General features: G+C 43.6%; 1 protein-coding gene across 3 annotated transcripts in view; it reads right to left on the minus strand.

The window, feature by feature from the left end:
* The window catches only part of mios (missing oocyte, meiosis regulator, homolog (Drosophila)), an 83864-nt gene that overhangs the window by 55045 nt on the left and 10803 nt on the right, over positions 1–18016 (minus strand). For all 3 annotated transcript variants that reach the window (XM_070881038.1, XM_070881039.1, XM_070881037.1), the window contains one exon: positions 4898–6305. In XM_070881038.1, coding sequence (XP_070737139.1) covers positions 4898–6194 — 1297 coding nt within the window. In that variant the 5' untranslated portion in view covers positions 6195–6305. The remainder of the gene's footprint in view (positions 1–4897; positions 6306–18016) is intronic.

Below are 18016 nucleotides of genomic sequence, written 5' to 3' on the forward strand. Positions count from 1 at the left end.
ATTTAGAAGTTTTAGATTAAATAACTTGGGAGGAATTGAAACACTCCCTCAACAACTGTTCAGAAACCCTCGCACCTGAATAGAAATTCCGTACAAAACAGCCTGCCTGATAGAAATCAGCCACAGTGGGTGCTCTGGCTACAAAAGACCAGCTCAGGCAATATGTTGAGGAACCAACTAGAGGGCTGGCCATCCTAGACTGGGTGATATGTAATGAGAAAGGACTAATTAGCAATCTTGTTGTGCGAGGTGCCTTGGGAAGACTGACCATAATATGGTAGAATTCTTCATTAAGATGGAGAGTGACACAGTCAACTCAGAGACTAGGGTCCTGAACTTAAGGAAAGGCAAGTTTGATGGTATGAGATGTGAATTGGCTAGAATAGACTGGCGAATGATACTTAAAGGGTGGACGGTGGCTTGGCAATGACAAACATTTAAAGATCACGTGGATGAACTTCAACAATTGTACATCCCTGGAGTAAAAATAAAAACAGGGAAGGTGGTTCAACCGTGGCTAACAAGGGAAATTAAGGATAGTGTTAAATCCAAGGAAGAGGCATATAAATTGGCCAGAAAAAGCAACAAACCTGAGGACTGGGAGAAATTTAAAATTCAGCAGAGGAGGACAAAGGGTCTAATTAAGAGGGTGAAAATAGAGTATGAGAGGAAGCTTCTGGGAACATAAAAACTGACTGCAAAAGCTTCTATAGATATGAGAAGAGAAAAAGATTAGTGAAGACAAACGTAGGTCCCTTGCAGTCAGAATCAGGTGAATGTTATAATGGGGAACAAAGAAATGGCAGGCCAATTGAACAAATACTTTGGTTCTGTCTTCATGAAAGACACAAATAACCTTCCGGAAATACTAGGCAACTAAGGGTCTAGCAAGGAGGAACTGAAGGAAATCCTTATTGGTCAGGAAATTATGTTAGGGAAATTGATGGGATTGAAGGCTGATAAATCCCCAGGGCCTGATAAACTGCATTCCAGAGTACTTAAGGAAGTGGCCCTAGAAATAATGGATGCATTGATGATCATTTTCCAACAGTCTATCGACTCTGGATCAGTTCCTATGGACTGGAGGGTAGCTAATGTTACATCACTTTTTAAAAAAGGAGAGAGAAAACGGGGAATTATAGACCGCCGGTTAGCCTGACATCAGTAGTGGGGAAAATATTGGAATCAATTATTAAAGATGAAATAGCAGTGCATTTGGAAAGCAGTGACGGGATCGGTCCAAGTCAGCATGGATTTATGAAAGGGAAATCATGCTTGACAAATCTTCTGGAATTTTTTTTGAGGATGTAACTAGTAGAGTGGACAAGGGAAAACCAGTGGATGTGGTGTATTTGGACTTTCAAAAGGCTTTTGACAAGGTCCCACACAAGAGATTGGTGTGCAAAATTAAAGCACATGGTATTGGAGGTAATGTATTGACGTGGATAGAGAACTGGTTGGCAGACAGGAAGCAGAGAGTCGGGATAAACGGGTCCTTTTCAGAATGGCAGGCAATGACTGGTGGGGTGCCGCAGGATTCAGTGCTGGGACCCCAGCTATTTACAATATACATCAATGATTTAGATGAAGGAATTGAGTGTAATATCTCCAAGTTTGAAGATGACACTAAGCTGGGTGACAGTGTGAGCTGTGAGGAGGATGCTAAGAGGCTGCAGGGTGACTTGGACAGGTTAGGTGAGTGGGCAAATGCATGGCAGATGCAGTATAATGTGGATAAATGTGAGGTTATCCACTTTGGTGGCAAAAACATGAAGGTAGAATATCTGAATGGCAGCAGATTAGGAAAAGGGGAGATGCAACGAGACCTGGGTGTCATGGTACATCAGTCATTGAAAGTTGGTATGCAGGTACAGCAGGCGGTGAAGGCAGCAAATGGCAGGTTGGCCTTCATAGCTAGGTGATTTGGGTATAGGAGCATGGAGATCTTACTGCAGCTATACAGGGCTTTGGTAAGGCCACACCTGGAATATTGTGTTCAGTTTTGGTCTCCTAATCTGAGGAAGGACGCTCTTGCTATTGAGGGAGTGCAGCAAAGGTTCACCAGACTGATTCCCGGGATGGCAGGACTGACATATGAGGAGAGACTGGATCGACTGGGCCTGTATTCACTGGAGTTTAGAAGGATGAGAGGGGATCTCATAGCAATATATAAAATCCTGACAGGACTGGACAGGTTAGATGCAGGAAGAATGTTCCCGATGTTGGGGAAGTCCAGAGCCAGGGGTCACAGTCTAAGAATAAGGGGTAAGCCACTTAGGACCATTTAGGAGATGAGGGGAAACTTCTTCACTCAGAGTTATTAACCTGTGGAATTCTCTACCGCAGAGAGTTGTTGATGCCAGTTCATTAGATATATTCAAGAGGGAGTTAGATTTGGCCCTTACAGCTAAAGGGATCAAGGGGTATGGAGAGAAAGCAGGAAAGGGGTACTGAGGTGAATGATCAGCCATGATCTTATTGAATGGTGGTACAGGCTCGAAGGGCCAAATGGCCTACTCTTGCACCTATTTTCTGTGTTTCTATATGTGTCAGGTTTATTTTTGGTCTGGTCTCATTATCACTATTCCCTGTTCCCATTCCTCAGCGCTTTCAAAGCAATTAGAAAGCTTGACAAGCAGGGTACAAGTACTGAAGATCGAACAGTCACATACATCACTAAATGTTTCTCCCACCCCGTTCTCCCCCCGCCCCCCCATCTCCCCTGCCGCCTCCCACCCCCCACCCAGGCTGGGGAGATCAAATGTAACAAGGCTGCTTTCTCACTAGGAAAATGAATGGGATACTAAACAATTTACATTTTAAATACAATTAAATAGTAGGGGAAAGTATTTTAAATTGAAAGTACATTCCAATTCCAAAATATTCCACCCCTTTGAAGTCCTATCTGCCCTGGATGTAAAATATCCCGTGGCTTTATTCGAAGAAGAGCAGGGGATGTCTTCAGTATCCTGGCCAATATTTATCCCTCAACCAACGTCACTAAAAAAAAAGATCTGGTCATCACATTGCTGTGTGGGACCTTGCTGTGCGAAAATTGGCTGCCGCATTTCCCTACATTACAACAGTAACTACACTTCAAAAGTACTTCATTGGCTGTAAAACGCTTTAGGATGCTCTAAGGTTGTGCATGGCGTATTGGAGTATTTGGCTTGCAGACAGCCCATTCACAAGTGTTTCAGCAGGGAGAGAAAACGGTCATCTGAATGACTTGATTAGTAGCACTAAACAGCTTATATTGGAAATTAATAATGGGATCGAGAAAGATCAATATAAATATTATTGCCAGGGGCTACACCAGAAACAGTAACCTATCTTTCCCTGTCAAATGATGGATGTGTTCTGTACTTTCAGCGCTTTTTATTGAAAGTTTAAAAAAAAATCTCTTCAGCACCATAAAATGCAGTTTCTATTGATTTTACTGGACTATTTTTTTTTTTAAGTCTTTAAACTGAATTGTTTCAATATTATGAGCAATGCAGGTCATCAGTAGCAGTGCAAACAGGATGCTTATTGCTATGAATTAGGATAACCATACCTACTAAACTTCATGTGAGTTATTCTGCCAGTTACCCTGGGGAAAAGGCATAATTTTATACTCCTGACTTAGACAGACAAATGAAAAACCGTCATCTCAAAATATAGCACCAATTCCTCCAGATCAGCTTGTGGAAATTTACTTTCTAAGTTACATTTTCTGTTAAATGTACCCTTTTGTAATAAAATAAAATGGAGTCTCAGTTCTCCCAGAAGCCCCTGCATCAGACAGTTTGCTTCTGCATAAACATACTAACCTTAACTGATAGCTAATTAAAGAAAGGCAGGAACCATCTGTGTGAGCGAGGGAACCTTGAATTTACCCTCCCTAACAGAAAGAATGTCCTGTTAGAATTATACTCCCCACTAATAACTGTCGCTGTGCAAAACCTTAGAAGTATTAGATAAAGGCTGTATAGATATGTAGAGAATTAAAACAAGGATGTAATGTTAATTAAATGATTGAAGAACTCCTTAACAGTATTTGCTGACCACAAGGGCAGAACTGATACACGTGATGGAACCATCATTTCTTTGTTTGTTCTCCTGTATAAAGATAATGTGATTTTGTATCTCTGAAGAAGTCTTCGCTGAACCTTTGACTTAGTGAGACTTTTCCTTGTAGCAAGTAAAACTATTAAAGGGACATCTACGAAGCTGTTTGTGCCAGAGTTTCATTTTTTTTTAAGTTAAATTGAGAGTCGAGATTTCGGCAAGCTGAAGTGATAACCGATAGGGAGTTCAGTCACTATTCCAAGGAAATGCGGTTACGCTCCGGGTAGCCAGGAGAAAATAGATGTAGTGAGCTCAGGCTGTGCAGATTTACAATGTAATTTGTGGCAGGGTAACAGCAGTGCAACACCCACTTACAATTTGGTTTTTCAGATGTTAAAAATAGGTTCACAATATTCAGTGACATGCGAACATAGGAATGGCTAGATGAAAAAAGAGCACGGTCCATCTAGCCCGGCTTCTAAAACCAGGTAGTCGCGTGATACAAGATAATGGAGTTGTTGACTAATCATAGCAATCAATGCTTATCAATTAGTGGACAACAGACCGAGTTCTACTACCAACAGCCTAATAAGTGATATACATGCTTCAAGCAAACGAAAATAGAAACATCACAGGAAAGTTTCATTGACTTTTAAAAATAATTCACACTGAAAAATAAATTGTTGCACAGCAAAACAAAAATTAAAAAGTTACTTTATGCAAGTTTTGGTCTTCTTAAAAGAACATTACTGCAAGATTTATATTACTTCCTCAGCAATTATTTTTTAAATTTAAATCTTTGATGAAACCATTACCTTATTACTCATAATTTTAACCAAAAGGATATAATGCAGAGTATACCATAAAGATTTTAGCTGTGGGTCGTCATCTTCAGCCAACAAATGATTTCTCCACACTTGCTCAGTGTCAAGTCCATATCTTGATAGTGCCCGTTGCCTCATTTTTGTGGCAACATCCTTCTCTCCAGAACTAGCTTCCCCCTCTTCACTGCAGTTATATAGGTGTCTGCCACATGCCCACATCAGAGAAGTAGTTGGACTCCACGCCAGTGATATTCGCTCAAAGACAGTGAAGTCTGACATCAATCTGTTAGATGTCACCACAACCATACGATTCTGATTTGTCGGATGCCAAGCAAATGAGGCTATGTAGTTTTCACATGGCTGCACACTCCTTTCTATTATGGTGGGCTCAGTTTCATCCCCAATAGGTGTTGGGGTATGTTGCATGTCGTACAGACGAATTATATTACTATCTCTAGTCAAAGTAGCCAGTAAACCAGTTCTAGTTGGACACCAAGCTACTTTTGTTAGTGGTTTTGGTTGCTCCGTCAGAGTCAGCACAGGCTTTTCAAATTTCCGCAAGTCCCAGATTGCCACTTGACCTTCAAAGTAAGATGCTACACGGTCATGGAAGTGAGGGTCAACAGTTACACCCTGAACAGCCTTTGTATTGACAAACATTTTCTGGCTGGTGTTTCTCAGGTCAAAAATTGCAAGATTGCGGTGCATACCTGCTAATAGCAGCTTTTGATCTCTTGGAAGCCAGCAAAGGGAGAGGCTTGCATCATTTTGGCCTAGCTCATACAATGGCTTTGTTACGACAAGGCCAGCATCTGTATCACCAGCAGAAAGTCGAACCTTCTCTGCTGGGACTGCTATCTCTGGTGAATATTTGCTGCTGATATCCCAGATGAGTACTGAGAAATCTGCCCTGTGTTTGTCCAGTCCAGCAGCAAGCCAGTTACTGTCCACAGGATTCCAAGCTAATGTATTACACTGACGAGCATGCTTTGGAACAAATTCCTTTCCTATCAAATCTCTGCATTTAGAATTGCGATCTTGACCAAGGCTAGTAAGGACAACCCGTCCATTGGCTTGACCAACGGCAAGTAAACACTCTGGGTCATATTTAGGATACCAAGTCACACATTTCATATAGGGGGTGTCGGAGTTAATTGCCAGCAACGTGGCTGTGGTGTCCTCTGAAAGCCTCAAAGAACCAGCTTTAGCTTCTAAATTTCCTACTGATTCAGTACGATAAAGGCAAAGTTCAGAGTCACAAACAACAAATCTGTCCACATGATGAGGAGCCCACAGAATGTCAGGCTTCGAACCACTCATTTTCTACCAGTTTGCACAAGGATTAATTCCAAATGTTTTACTATCACTTCAGTTGATCAGCTTGATTGAAGGGAGACACACATACAAGCCTCACTTTGTAACATTGTGAATCTGTGAGAAAAAAAAATAGAATTGCTTTGGTTTATTACAAAATTGTGATAACCTATTTCTTCTTAGCTGCAGACAGCTCAAGATTAAGAATGACATAAGAACATAAGAAATAGTAGGCCCGAGTCTGCTCCGCCATTCAATAAGATCATGGCGGATCCTCTACCTCAATTCCACCTTCCCGCACTATGCCCATATACCTTAATATCTAAAAATCTATCGATCTCGGTCTTGAATATACACAACAACTGAGCCTCCACAGGCCTCTGAGGTAGAGAATTCCAAAGATTCACAATCCTTTGAGTAAAGAAATTTCTCCTCATCTCAGTCCTAACTGGCCAACCCCTTATTCTGAGACTGTGACCCCTAGTTCCAGACTCCCCAGTTACTACCCTGTCAAGGCCTGTAAGAATTTTATATTTTTCAATTATTTCATCTCGCGGTCTTCTAAATTCAAGGGAATATAGGCCTAGTCTCCTCAATTTCTCCTCATAGGACATTCCCCCCATCCCAGGAATCAGTCTGGTGAACCTGTGTTGCACTCCCTCTAATGCAAGCATATCCTTCCTTAGGTAAGGAGACCAAAACTGCACACAATACTCTAGGTGTGTCTCACCAAAGTCCTACATAATTGCAGTAAGACTTCTTTACTCTTGTACTCCAATCCTTTTGTAATAAAGACTAACATACCATTTGCTTTCCTAATTGCTTGCTGTATCTGCATGTTAACTTTCAGTGATTCGTGTACAAGGACAGCCAGGTCCCTCTGAACACCAACATTTCCCAGCTTCTCACCATTTAAAAATATTCTGCTTTTCTACTTTTCCTACCAAAATGGATAATTTCACATTTTTCCACATTAAATTTCATATGCCATGGTCTTACCCACTCATTTAACCTGTCTATATCCCTTTCCAGCCTCCTCACAAAATTACTTTCCCACCTACATTTTTATCAGCAAACCTGGATACATTACACTCGGTCCCCTCATCAGTCATTAATATAGATTGTAAATAGTGGAGGCCCAAGCACTGATCCTTACGGTACCCCACTAGTTACAGCCTGCCAACCCAAAAATAACCAGTTTATTCCTACTCTCTGTTTTCTATCTGTTAACTAATCCTTAATCCAGGGGTTGCAGGAACAGAGACACTTGCTGGAGTATGTATGTACACAAATCTTTGAAGGTTGCAGGACAAGTTTATTCCTTGGCTTTATACATAGAGGTAGAGAATACAAAAACAAGGACGTCATGCTAAATCTTATAAGTTACTGGTTAGGCCTCAGCTGGAGTATTGTGTACAATTCTGAGCACCATATTTTAGGAAGGATGTCAAGGCCTTGGAGAGGGTGTAGGAGAGATTTACTAGAATGATACAAGGGAGGAAGGACTTTGTTATGTGGATAGACTGGAAAAGCTGGGGTTGTTCTCTTTAGGACAGTGAAGGTTAACAGGAGAATTAAGAGGTGTTCAAAATTATGAAGGATTGTGATAGAGTAAATAAGGAGATACTGTTTCCAGTGGCAGAAGGGTCAGTAACCAGAGGACACACATTTACAGTAATTAGATAAAAGAACAAGAGGCAAGATGAGGAGAAAAGAATGAGGAAAGACACTATTTATCTCAACTTGACACACTTCCAAGGTATAGTAATCTAGTGGATATTGCACTGGACTAGCAATCCATTGGTTGCAAGTTCAAATTCCACCAGGACAAGCTCTGAAATTGAATTTAATAAATCTAGCACGAGAAAATAATCACAAAAGCTGCAGCATGTTGTAAAACCCCACTCATCCACTAATGGACAACTAAACTTCATCACCAGTTTCTTTCAAATTATTTTCAAACAACACAAACTGTTAGAGATAAATGTCTTTTCTACTGTTAAATATAAACAGATTACTTATAATTTGAACATAAATAAAATACAAGCAGATGGATGAGTTTTTTCTGTCTCACATATATTTCCTGTTTTAAAAATCATTCGACATGAACTAATAAATCATTTGAAATTTGTCCTCAAGCTTTTCATAAAATGTTGAAAAACAGCAAGCAGATATTACTGGAAGCTAAAGAGAATCATTCTCGCATTTGAACTGATAAAATGCTACTGATGCAGTCGAAGAAATTAACCAAACTGCATACCTGTACTAAGACTGCAGGATCTTCCTTAAGCTAGCAGAGCACAGCTCTCGGCAAAAGTAAGGTTTTTGAGAGAGTGTGGAGCATTCAAGTAAAAGCTTTAATAAAGATGCTAAAAGACACAACATGGAATTCAATGGATACATTTAATTATGCTTTTGTGAAATGTGATTTTCAATGTTTTATTTAACTTAAAATCTCACCAGAGGTTTTGGTTTCTGAAGGAATAAACGCAGACAACAGTTTTTTATTGAAGTGTTTTCACTCATTCAACTGGTTCATTTTCTGTATTATTTATTGGAAAATTTTCCTGATAGGTCATTCCTTATGATCTGGTCCTCAGTAGTTTCCCATTAGCAGTTTTCTAGCTGCTTTCCTCACTTTTGATTCATATGTCCCCTAGCTCTTCAATTTCAATTGGCTGCAGTTTTACTTTTGAGCCAATGAAGTAGGGTGCAAAGGTGTCACAGCAGGAAGCAAGTGTGACACATAGGAAGTTCACACTAGACACAGGATTTTTAATATGGTATGACCATACGTAATTAAATGTTCTGTGTCCAGTATGCACTTCCTATGTGTCACACTTGCTTCCCTTTTTCACACTTTTGATATGATTAAGTTCATATCCCTCACTTGAGACACGTGGAACACTCAGAACGAATATCCATATAGCTGCAGCTTATAGTAAAAAAAACTGTACAAGATAAAGACTGATTTGCAGCATAACAGCAAATTGCATTTATATAGTGTCTTCAACATAGTAAACCATCCCATTGCACTGCACAGGAATGTAATCAAACATAAATTGACACCCAGCCAAAGGAGGAGATATTAGGACAGGTGACTAAAAGCTTGGTCAGAGGTAGATTTTAAGGAGTGTTTCTTTTAAATAGAAGAGAGAATGGTGGTGTGGTTTAGGAAGAGAATTCCAGAGGTTAGGGCCTCGACAGCTGATGGCATAGCCGCCAATGGTGGGGCAAAGGAAGTGGGGATTCACAAGCCAGAGGAATGCAGAGTTCTCAGAGGGTTTTAGGACTGATGGAGCTTAGAGAGATAGGGATGGACAAGGGCATGTAGGTATTTGAAAGAGGATGAGAATTTTAAAATTTAGGTGTTACTGGACCACGAGCCGATGTAGGTCAGCGAGCACAGGTTAAAAGGTGAACAGGACTTGGTGCGAGTTAGGGTATGGGCAGCAGAGTTTTGGATGAGCTCAAGTTTATGGAGATATGGGAGGACGGCCAGGAGAGCATTGGAATAGTCGAGTCTGGCAGTAACAAAAGCATGGATGCCGGTTTCAGCAGCAGATGGGATGAGGCAGAGGTGCAGATAGGCAATGTTAGAAGAGGTCTTTGTGATGGAGAGGATATGGGTTGGAAGCTCAGCTCAAGGTCAAATGGGATGCCAAGGTCATGAACAGACTGTTTCAGCCCTAGAAAGTGACCAGAAAGGGGAATTAAAAATCAGTGAGGAAATGGTTTGAGTTACTGAAGTAAAATGCACAGTAAAGCTCCACCGCAAATTGAAGCTCTCTCCGAGTCATGTTCCAATGCCAAAGGGGCTAAATGCAAATTGCAATGAACAGCAAGGTAATGAATTCAATCATATTATCTGAGCAAGATACAAACATGCTATGAAAATGGATACCTACAAGGTATGCATGATGGAATAAGGAAAGCAATAGGTGCTTCAGTCAAGAGGACTGCACCATTCAAATTCCTCAATAGAAGTCTCAACCCTGAAACAGGAAGTCTAATAACTCCTCTCGAACACAAAGGCCTCAATTTTAATACTTTGGTGGGTGGGGAGAGGGGCTTGGAAGTTGTTGGGAAAACCGGGAGAGCCAGGTTTACCGCAGGCCCTGCCGAATTTAACGGCGGGCCTGATTTGCATTGGAAACCTCTATTTCCCCCCTGGCTGGCTGGTTGCAGGTAGGTAGGCCTGTAGCACTATGCCACTGAGAGGAGGGTGGGATCGCGTCAGGAGATCACTGTTGGGGCCAGGTGCATCCTCGGAGGGCCGGAAGATTGGGGGGGCGCCGGAAGCACATCGGAGCTCCTGTAGTGGCTGATCGGGGGGCTGGGGCTGGCTGATTACGCTGCGGCCGGAGGAGCATATGAGGAGTGGGGGAGGCAGACGGCATCAGGGTACTGGAGGAACATAAGGTGGCAGGTAACTGGAGGTCTGGGGGAGGGGTCTCCGATCGCAGGGGGTATGTTAGGCAGGGAAGCTGGATCCAGGAGGCATGTATAAAGGCATTTACCTCCTGGTTCCAGCAGTCCTCGCCTTACTTTAGCTGCCAGGTTTCACAAGGCCTGCAAAACCCAACCAGCCACTGTTAAATCTGAGGCACGCTAGCCTCATTGTAATATTTAAATGGGAGACACGCCTCCTGGGATCAATTTGATTGCCCGCGCCCCCATCCCACCTCCGGTAAAATTGGTAGTCGGGTGGTTGGAGGCGGGTCCTGGTCGGGATTTCGATTTTTAACACTTTAACTTCCCATAAGACCCCAACCCACCCGTTATTTTGAGTTAAAATTCCATCTTCAGCAGCTTGGTCAGTGAAAACCTTCAAGACCATCCTCCACCTCCGTCCTCCTCTTCTACAGAAAGTAAATCCCAATGGAGCACCATTTTTCCTCATAACACGGCTCCCTTAAGTTCAACAACCCGCCTCATAGCCCTGCCCTGAACTCCCTCAAATAAATTCACATTTCTCCAGTAACATGGAGACCAACAACTGAACACCATGCTCCAGATGCAACCCTCACCAAGACCTGATACAACTTCAGCATCACCTCCTTAGACTTTGAAGTGATGCCCTGCTCCGCCCAAGCTGTCCATCAAGAATTTAATATATTTCTGTCACTGCCTGCAAGCACTGAGCTGCCCATGCTACCGGCCTGTTCACCAAAAGCCCCAGATCATTTTCCTCCCCTTTCCTCGAGCACTTTACCATTTCATATGTAATCTAAATTCTTGCTTTGACCTAATCTCATTATTTTACACTTTCCCAGTTGAATTCCAGCTGCCATCATTGCCCGTTGCTTAAACCTGTCAAGGTCCCTTTAGATAATGACAGTGTGAGACCACCACCGCAGGTCGGGGCTATAAATAGAGTTGGAGCGCCGGGCCTGGAGCATCGTGGGCAAAGGTGCGGCGAATGAGGCTACGGAGTCCAGGGGCAGCAGGAGCCTGCCCACACTGCGATATGTGCGTGCACTCGGTCCGTGCAGCAGAGCAAGTCTCCAGTCGTCCTGGTTCAACCCTTGCCACTGGATAAAGGCCTAGCTCTGTCAAGCCCGTGTGGTGGCTGATGTGCAACGATCACCACACGTTTTTAAAAAATCCACGCACAGGCATCTTTCACTCCTTCAATTGGAGTTCAGGACCTGGAACATCGGGTCCTTCATTGAAACATCTGTGAACTCATGTGGAATCAAGTCATTCTCGTTCGAGGGACCGCCTATGATCATTGATATCAGATGGAAAATGGACATATTCCAAAGGATCCTTTCTTTAGAGAACTTGCAGATGCTTCCAAGGCCACTGGGTCGACCTAGCCTCTGGTTCAAAGAGGCTTTCCAGAGGGATTTCAATGTTTTATTTTATTTATTTAATTAATTTATTTTAACATCGATACCACAAGCTTGGACGATGTGGCTAACAACAGGCAAGCCTGGACGGCTGCACTAAGGAGCCAAAGAGAGGTGGCTCAGAGGAAAGAGAAGAGCGCATCAGGTTTCATCATCTGACTCCATGACTTATCTCTGACCACCTACGGCAAGAACAGGCGCTCGAGAATTGGACTCTTTAACCACTCACGTTGTTGCAGCATTTAAAAATAACTGAACTGCTTTGGCATTTACACCATCATCTTTCAAGATGGATGTCATAATTAAATTATATATCTGAACAATCTACTTTAATCACATCCAGACTGGGCAGCCACCCACAGAGTGCCTGGCCATTAAGGCAAACTTATTGTGTAAGTTCAGCTGAATTTGGTTGAGAAGTTGAAGCACTTTACCTGCTTATAACATACAAAAGTTACGTGTGTGTGATACTGAAAAAAAGTGTTGAATTTAGATACCCTAGAGAGACCCAACTACAAAACATACACTTCCTATCCCCAAATGCCATGTCTCACTTTTTGTGCAATCGATTTATCGAATGCAGATCTGCATGATCCTGTTCAATTAGATTTACAAATCTAACTGGGTTTAATCCAATTTTTTTTCTGTTGATCTGCCAGGTACCCAAGATTTTTAAGGTCACAAACCAAGCTACTAAAAGGTCTAAATATATAGAATTTCTGTTTGCTCGCTGCAGCATGCACTCACATCATAAGTGCACATCTCACTGAAGTCCAGAGAGCTTAGCTGTAGACTAATGGAACCACGGCTTACAATATCCCTTGGTATACACAGGGATACTGCTAGGTTAATCAGTTAAAAGTGCATAGTTTACCAATACAGTCTACTGGTAAGCTAGTCGCTGCTTGTCCAGTTAGGACCACACTATCCAGTTGCAGGGTCATCTGCAGCCAAGTAGGAAGAACCCAGTCACCACCATCTCCCTGCCCCCACCATGACAGAACTATCCCTCCAGTTTCTATGAGAGTCAGAGTGGATAGTCACATAAACAGTGCCCCGGAGTAAGAATGAATAAACTTGCACCGTATCATTTTTTCAGGACATCCCCATAGTTTTGAAGTGCAGTAACTGTTAGCCTGCACTTCAAAACTGTCTGGTTCAGATATTCGATCACTGAGTCTGCCAGAGAGAGTGGACTTAGACCGTAATTTCCATCCCCATAACTCACTTTGAAGCAACTTTGACAACACAGATCCCGCCTATCAAGGAAGGAAGCCACAGCTAAGGGACACATCACATCCTATGGTGATTTCACCACTTAAGAGGTGCATCATCATCTTCATAGACGGTCCCTCGAACGAGGATGACTTGCTTCCACACGAGTTCACAGATGTTTCAGTGAAGAACCCGCTATTTCAGTCTTGAACTCCAATTAAAGTGATGGAAGATGCCTGTGCGTGGATTTTTTTTAACGTGTGGTGACCGTTGCACATCAACCACCACATGGGCTTGACAGAGCTAAGCCTTTATCCAGTGGCAAGGAGTAACCAGAACGACTGGAGACCTGCTCTGTGCATGGACCTAGTGCACACACATATCGCAGTGGGCTGGCCCGTGCTGCCCCCGGCTCTACTGGGCTCTGTACCCTCATTGCCGCATTCCTCCACCCACGATCTCTCGCTGCTCCTCCACCCACGATCTCTCGCCGCTCCTCCACCCACGATCTCTCGCCGCTCCTCCACCCACGATCTCTCGCCGCACCAAACATTCGTCGAACCTCCGCCACAATCGCTCGCCGAATCTCAGCCACGACCTTCCCACTCCTCCGCTGTACCAGGGCCCCGCCAATGTTCTTGCCCACGCTCCAAACGGTGACCTGGGTTTTGACCTGGTATCATCTTAGTGTCACAATAACATCACATGCTGGGGAGGCACAATGTGCTTCAGCCAAACTTACCTCATCACACTTTGTGCTTCAGATCAAATAAAACAAGGCTTGTCAAATGGTTTTCATGAAAGTAATGAGTACTCGGGGTTAATTGGGTGCTGTCTGTACCTCTCATCCCTACAACTTGGGTTCAAATCTAGCCACACTGCCCGATGAAAGCCTCCTTTGTGTAATAGCTGTTAGGGATACAGAGCTTCAGTAACAGTTGAAACCCAAAGTAGATAGTGAACCTGTGATATACTTTTTCATATCTGCCCCTCTAGTAATGCTTTTCAATCAGTAATCATCTCAAGAATCGGATACCTCATCAATTTTATGATGGACATCAACCTACAGCGTGATGGAAGGACCGACACAGGACAGCTTATGTTGTGCCAGCTATCTTGATGTTCTAAATGCCCAAGACCAATAACAACTTGCATTTATATAGCATATTTAACATAGTAAAACATCCCAAGGTGCTTCACAGGAGGAACAAAATTTGACACTGAGCCACACAGAAATATCAGGACAGGTGGCCAAAAGCTTGAGCAAAGAGATACATTTTAAGGAGCATCGCAAAGGAGGAGAGATGGAGAGGTTCAGGGAGGGAATTCCAGAGAATGCTGCGTACCAAACTTGCTCATTAACTATTTAATTCAAGACTTCAAGTGAGACTTTTACAAAGCGCCATGTCTGCCATGATACTAACTCCACCCTGACAGTACACGTGACAGGTTGGTGTTACCAGAGCTCTTACTTCCAGCAGCCACTTTTCCTTTTTGCCACAAATCAACCTCACAGCTTGGTGCTGGATCTTGCACATGGGCTGGAGGAAGTCCTGCTGGGTACATGCTTAGAAATTCTGAACCACGGAGAACTGTTTTCACACATGTTACATGCTACGAGCTTGGTGTATATTCATACTTTATCATTGACGAACAACAGATGTGCCTTTCGTCCCTGCTTGCATGATCCTAAAAAACCAAGTAGAACATAAGAAATAGGAGGAGGAGTAAGCCATTTGACCCCCTCGAGCCTGCTCCGCCATCCAACAAGATTATGGCCGATCTGATCATGGACTCGACTCCACTACCCTGCCCGCTCCCCAATGCCCTATCGCTCAAAGATCAGTCTACCTCTGCCTTAAATATATTCATCGACCCAGCCTCCACAGCTCTCTGGGAAGAGAATTCCACAGACCTACAACCCTCAGAAGAAATCCCTCCTCATCTTAGTTTTAAATGGGCGGCCCCTTATTCTGAGTCCATGCCCCCTAGTTTTAGTTTCCCCCTATGAGTGGAAATATCCTCTCTGCATCCACCTTGTCGAGCCCCCTCATTATCTTATATGTTTCGATAAGATCACCTCTCATTCTTCTGAATGCCAAATGAGTATAAGCCCAACCTACTCAACCTATTTTCATACGTCAACCCTCTCATCTCCGGAATCAACCTAATGAACCTTCTCTGAACAGCCTCCTATGCATGTATATCCTTCCTTAAATACGGAGACCAAAACTGTATGCAGTACTCTAGGTGCGGCCTCACTAATACCCTGTACAGTTGTAGCAGGACTTCTCTACTTTTATACTCTATCCCTCTTGCAATAAAGGCCAACATTCCATTTGCCTTCATTTTATCCATCACTGATATGAATCAACATTTGGAACAGATGCCCCATGTATCATTCAACCCATAACTGAGATTCTTGGGCTATCCAAAGTCGTAGTGCCACATTTCCACTAGTTAAAGATGACAGGCAAAGCACACTAGGTCTCCAAGTGAGTGCACCAATAACACATCTGCAAAAAGTAGCACGCTATCTTTGAAATGCCTGCAACAGACAAATTGAACTTTCGGCCTGCTTCTTCACAAGGACAGCGTGAAAACTTTACAAAAATTGATAAAAGGAATGGCCATGAGTTGCCAGTGCTTTGTGGTGCTCTGCGATCCGAAAACAGTGTCAGTTTCCGCATGTACACTGACGACACCCAGCTCTACCTCACCACCACTTCTCTCAACCCCTCCATGGTCTCTAAAATGTCAGACTACATCCAAATTTTCTCAAATTAAAATATTGGTCAGACTGATGTCACTGGTGCAGAGGGACCTGGGGGTCCTTGTGCATGAATCCCAAAAAGTTAGTTTGCAGGTGCAGCAGGTAACCAGGAAGGCGAATGGAATATTGGCCTTCATTGCGAGAGGGATGGAGTACAAAAGCAGGGAGGTCCTGCTGCAACTGTATAGGGTATTGGTGAGGCCGCACCTGGAGTACTGCGTGCAGTTTTGGTCACCTTACTTAAGGAAGGATATACTAGCTTTGGAGGGGGTAGAGAGACGATTCACTAGGCTGATTCCGGAGATGAGAGGGTTACCTTATGATGATAGATTGAGTAGACTGGGTCTTTACTCGTTGGAGTTCAGAAGGATGAGGGGTGATCTTATAGAAACATTTAAAATAATGAAAGGGATAGACAAGATAGAGGTTGTTTCCACTGGTCAGGGAGACTAGAACTAGGGGGCACAACCTCAAAATACGGGGGAGCCAATTTAAAACTGAGTGGAGAAGGAATTTCTTCTCCCAGAGGGTTGTGAATCTGTGGAATTCTCTACCCAAGGAAGCAGTTGAGGCTAGCTCATTGAATGTATTCAAGTCACGGATAGATAGATTTTTAACCAATAAGGGAATTAAGGGTTACGGGGAGCAGGCGGGTAAGTGGAGCTGAGTCCACGGCCAGATCAGCCATGATCTTGTTGAATGGCGGAGCAGGCTCGAGGGGCTAGATGGCCTACTCCTGTTCCTAATTCTTATGTTCTTATGTTTTCAGTCCCCGCCACAAACTCTGTTCCCTAGTCACTGACTCCATCCGTCTCCCTAATATCTGTCTGAGGCTGAACCACACTGTTAACAACATTGGTGTCATATTTGACCCCGAGATGAGTTTCCGACTACATAACTGCAGCATAACTAAGACCACCTATTTCCACCTCCAACATCGCTTGTCTCTACCCTTGCCTCAGCTCATCTGCTGCTGAAACCTTCATCCATACCTTGGTTACCTTTAGACTTGACTATTCCAATGCACTCCTGGCTGGCCTCCCACATTCTACCCTACATAAATTTGTGGTCATCCAAAGCTCACCTGTCCATACTCTAACTTGCACAAAGTCCTGTCCACCCATGGCCTACATTGGCTCCCAATTAAGCAATGCCTCAATTTCAAAATTCTCATCCTGGTTTTCAAATCCATCTATGGCCTCGGCCCTCCCCATCTCTGTAATCTCCTGAAGTCTCACAATGCCCCCCCACCCGGAGATATCTGGACTGCTCTAATTCTGCCATCTTAAGCATCCCTGATTATAATCGTTCAACCATTCGCAGCCGTGCTTTCTATTGCCTAGGCCCTAAACTCTGGAATTCCCTCCCTGAACCTCTTTCCTCCTTTCATCATAGACAGTCCCTCAAATATGAGTTCACAGATGTTTCAATGAAGGACCCGATGTTCCAGTCCTGAACTCCAATTGAAGGGGTGGAAGATGCCTGTGCGTGGATTTTTTTTAAACGTGTGGTGACCGTTGCACATCAGCCACCACACGGACTTGACAGAGCGAGGCCTTTATCCAGTGGCAAGGGTTAACCAGGACGACTGGCAACCTGCTTTCCTCCTTTAAGTGCTCCTTAAAGCCTAACTCTCATCTGCTCCAATTTCTCCTTATGTGATCGGTGTCAAATTTTTTTCTTACAATAGTCTTGTGAAGCGGCTTGGGACGTTTTACTACGTTAAAGGCGCTATATAAATTCAAGTTGTTGGTTAGCAGGAGTTAGGGATATCCAACATAAATGCTGGGGGCGGGTGAGAAAGGCTAAGCCCCGCCCCTGATGATTGACACGCGCCATTCAGGGTTCACGGCCATCTCTCCGCCAACTGTAAGCACCCCTCCCCCACAAACTCCCCTCCCCACAGCGGGGCCACACACCGCGAGCCCGTCAGGCAGTGATTGCCGCTTAAAGGTCGGCGGCACTCAGCCACCCCTTTCATTCCC

Source organism: Pristiophorus japonicus, chromosome 5, assembly GCF_044704955.1.
Source record: "Pristiophorus japonicus isolate sPriJap1 chromosome 5, sPriJap1.hap1, whole genome shotgun sequence".
Lineage (NCBI taxonomy): Eukaryota > Metazoa > Chordata > Chondrichthyes > Pristiophoridae > Pristiophorus > Pristiophorus japonicus.